Raw genomic sequence first — 2,271 nt, forward strand, 5'->3', positions numbered from 1 at the left:
ACTATCGAGGTACAGCTCGTTTTACTCTTTTGTCATCTCTAGTAACACCAAGACAAAAATAGAAGTATTGTTATTTTTTATTTAACTTGTATGTTATATTGTTGTATGTTATATTGAAAGAATATAACACTATACAATAGTTTTGTATTAAAATTAACATAAATTAATTTAGTAGAATTAGTTAAATGTTATAATAATATTATTAAGGTTAAATGTTACGAGTTTAAATCTCGTAACTCTTTTTTTTAACTCAGTGAGAATTGTCTACTCCGGATGGTTCTCTATTCTCTTTGTTTTCTCTCACGGTGAGGGCAAAACAGTAAAAATATATTTATTTATATTTTAAAAAATGACTGTTTCGCCCCTCTATGTGAGGGGAATAGAGAAGCATACGGAGCAGAGGTCCTATCCCCTCCTAACTCACGCCGACCCTAATCTCTAGGGTCAGATATACCTTATGTATTTCTAAGCCCCTTAGCCAATGCATCACCAAAGGCTTGAGGAGGCTTGAGAGGAGTACTCTCACTAGCTCTGTCCAAAGGGTCTAGTTTTTAAATTTTATATCTTTCAAGGATTAATTTTTATTTTAAAAAATGTCCTAATTTGAATAGTGGAACTCATTACCTTAAACATTAATTTGAAGTTATTAAGATAATCTTGTTCATGAACAAAAATCAATTCTTTTGACCCAAACACAATATGTAAAGTAATTTAGTGTAATAAGCTAAGATTATAATAATATTTGTTGAATCTAACAACAGAGATATTATATATATATCATTCGGAAAGAGTTGTCGGAATCTTATTCTTTTGACTTTCTCCTACACGTGTATCATCATCGTTCCCACTACTACTAATATCTAGAATAATCAATTCACTTGTTATCTTTTATTTCTCTAGACTCTTCAGAAACAGAGAGAGAGAGATCATAATTCTAAATTGATGGAAGGTGCTCTAGGTCTTCTCAGGGTTCGAGTTCAAAAGGGAATCAATCTAGTTGTTCGCGATGCATCCAGCAGCGACCCTTTCGTCGTCGTCTCCATTGGAAATGAACAGGTATTTCAATTTCATCTCATACCCAACAATTTGTTTTTCAATGATTCCAGGTTAAACTTAGTAGAAACAAGAACAAAATCATCAGCTTACTTGGGTTCGTTTTAATTTGTCTATTTCTCAATTACCCAGAAACTGAAAACTCGTGTGGTTCACAACAATTGCAATCCAGAGTGGAACGATGAACTCTCTCTTGCAATTAAGGATCTAAACCCTCAAATTCTCCTGGTATATTCATCTTCCTGTTCTTGATTTCTTCCTTTTTGCTGCAGTTTTTTCAAAACCCATAAATATTTGGATTGCCTTTGTCAGACTGTGTTCGATAAAGACACTTTTACATCACATGACAAAATGGGTGATGCTGAGATAGATATAAAACCTTATGTGGAAGCCATGAAGATGGGATTGCAAGGACTTCCAAATGGAACTGTGGTTAAGAGGGTTCAACCCGACAGGAAAAACTGCTTAGCTGATGAGAGTTGTATTGTTTGGAAAGATGGGAAAATGATTCAAGACATGTTTCTTAGGCTCAGGAATGTTGAGAGTGGTGAAGTCCAAATCCAAATTGAATGGATCGATCTTCCAGGTCGTAAATCCCTTCAGAGTTCTTGAGCAAATCAAGTGAAATGAAATATCAATAAGAATAAGAATAATGGTATAAACAGAGATTTGGGTGTATTTTATTTAATGGATGATTTTACTATCTTTATTTACAAGTAAATGGTACATTTAAGCATAACTTCAAATCAAAAGTCGAAAAAAGAGTCTGAAAAAGAGCTATAAATGTTTTGGTTGTTCTTGGCCTAAATCATTCTACTTGTATTCTAATAAATGTTTGTTGCTATAAGGGTAATTTGATCTTGTTCTTTCCTTTTGTTTCTCTTATCATGTTCTTTCCTTGTGGATTGAGGTTCTTGTAGATAGTTACTTGCTTAGAAATTGCAACATAATTGTTGTCTGTCAGCCAAATGTTTGTGGCATTACTTGATGCTGATTTTCTCAAACCAAAACATTATTACTTTATCCATTTGTAAATGCGAGTTCTTTGGAAGAATTGAAAACTAATTTTATGTCTCTTTTAGAGAAAGAGGTCTAGATAAACAGATACATATCTTTAATAGATCATCACAAGTTATGGAAAGTTATATGATTCTATTGATTTCCCATTAGGTTCTAAGACTGGTCATCTTTATGGTGCAAAGAAAATTCTCCCACCAA

The 2,271-nt window shown here is 33.0% G+C and overlaps 1 protein-coding gene across 1 annotated transcript; it reads left to right on the forward strand.

The window, feature by feature from the left end:
* The first annotated feature begins 885 nt into the window (after window positions 1-885).
* On the forward strand, window positions 886-1,929 carry LOC124945453 (protein C2-DOMAIN ABA-RELATED 7-like). The gene is made up of 3 exons (XM_047485898.1): window positions 886-1,056; window positions 1,186-1,281; window positions 1,366-1,929. Exons 1-3 carry the CDS (start codon window positions 943-945, stop codon window positions 1,663-1,665), a joined length of 510 nt encoding a protein of 169 aa, XP_047341854.1. The 5' UTR covers window positions 886-942; the 3' UTR covers window positions 1,666-1,929.
* Window positions 1,930-2,271: the final 342 nt, after the last annotated feature.

The sequence above is a fragment of the Impatiens glandulifera genome, chromosome 7 (genome assembly GCF_907164915.1).
Source record: "Impatiens glandulifera chromosome 7, dImpGla2.1, whole genome shotgun sequence".
NCBI lineage: Eukaryota > Viridiplantae > Streptophyta > Magnoliopsida > Ericales > Balsaminaceae > Impatiens > Impatiens glandulifera.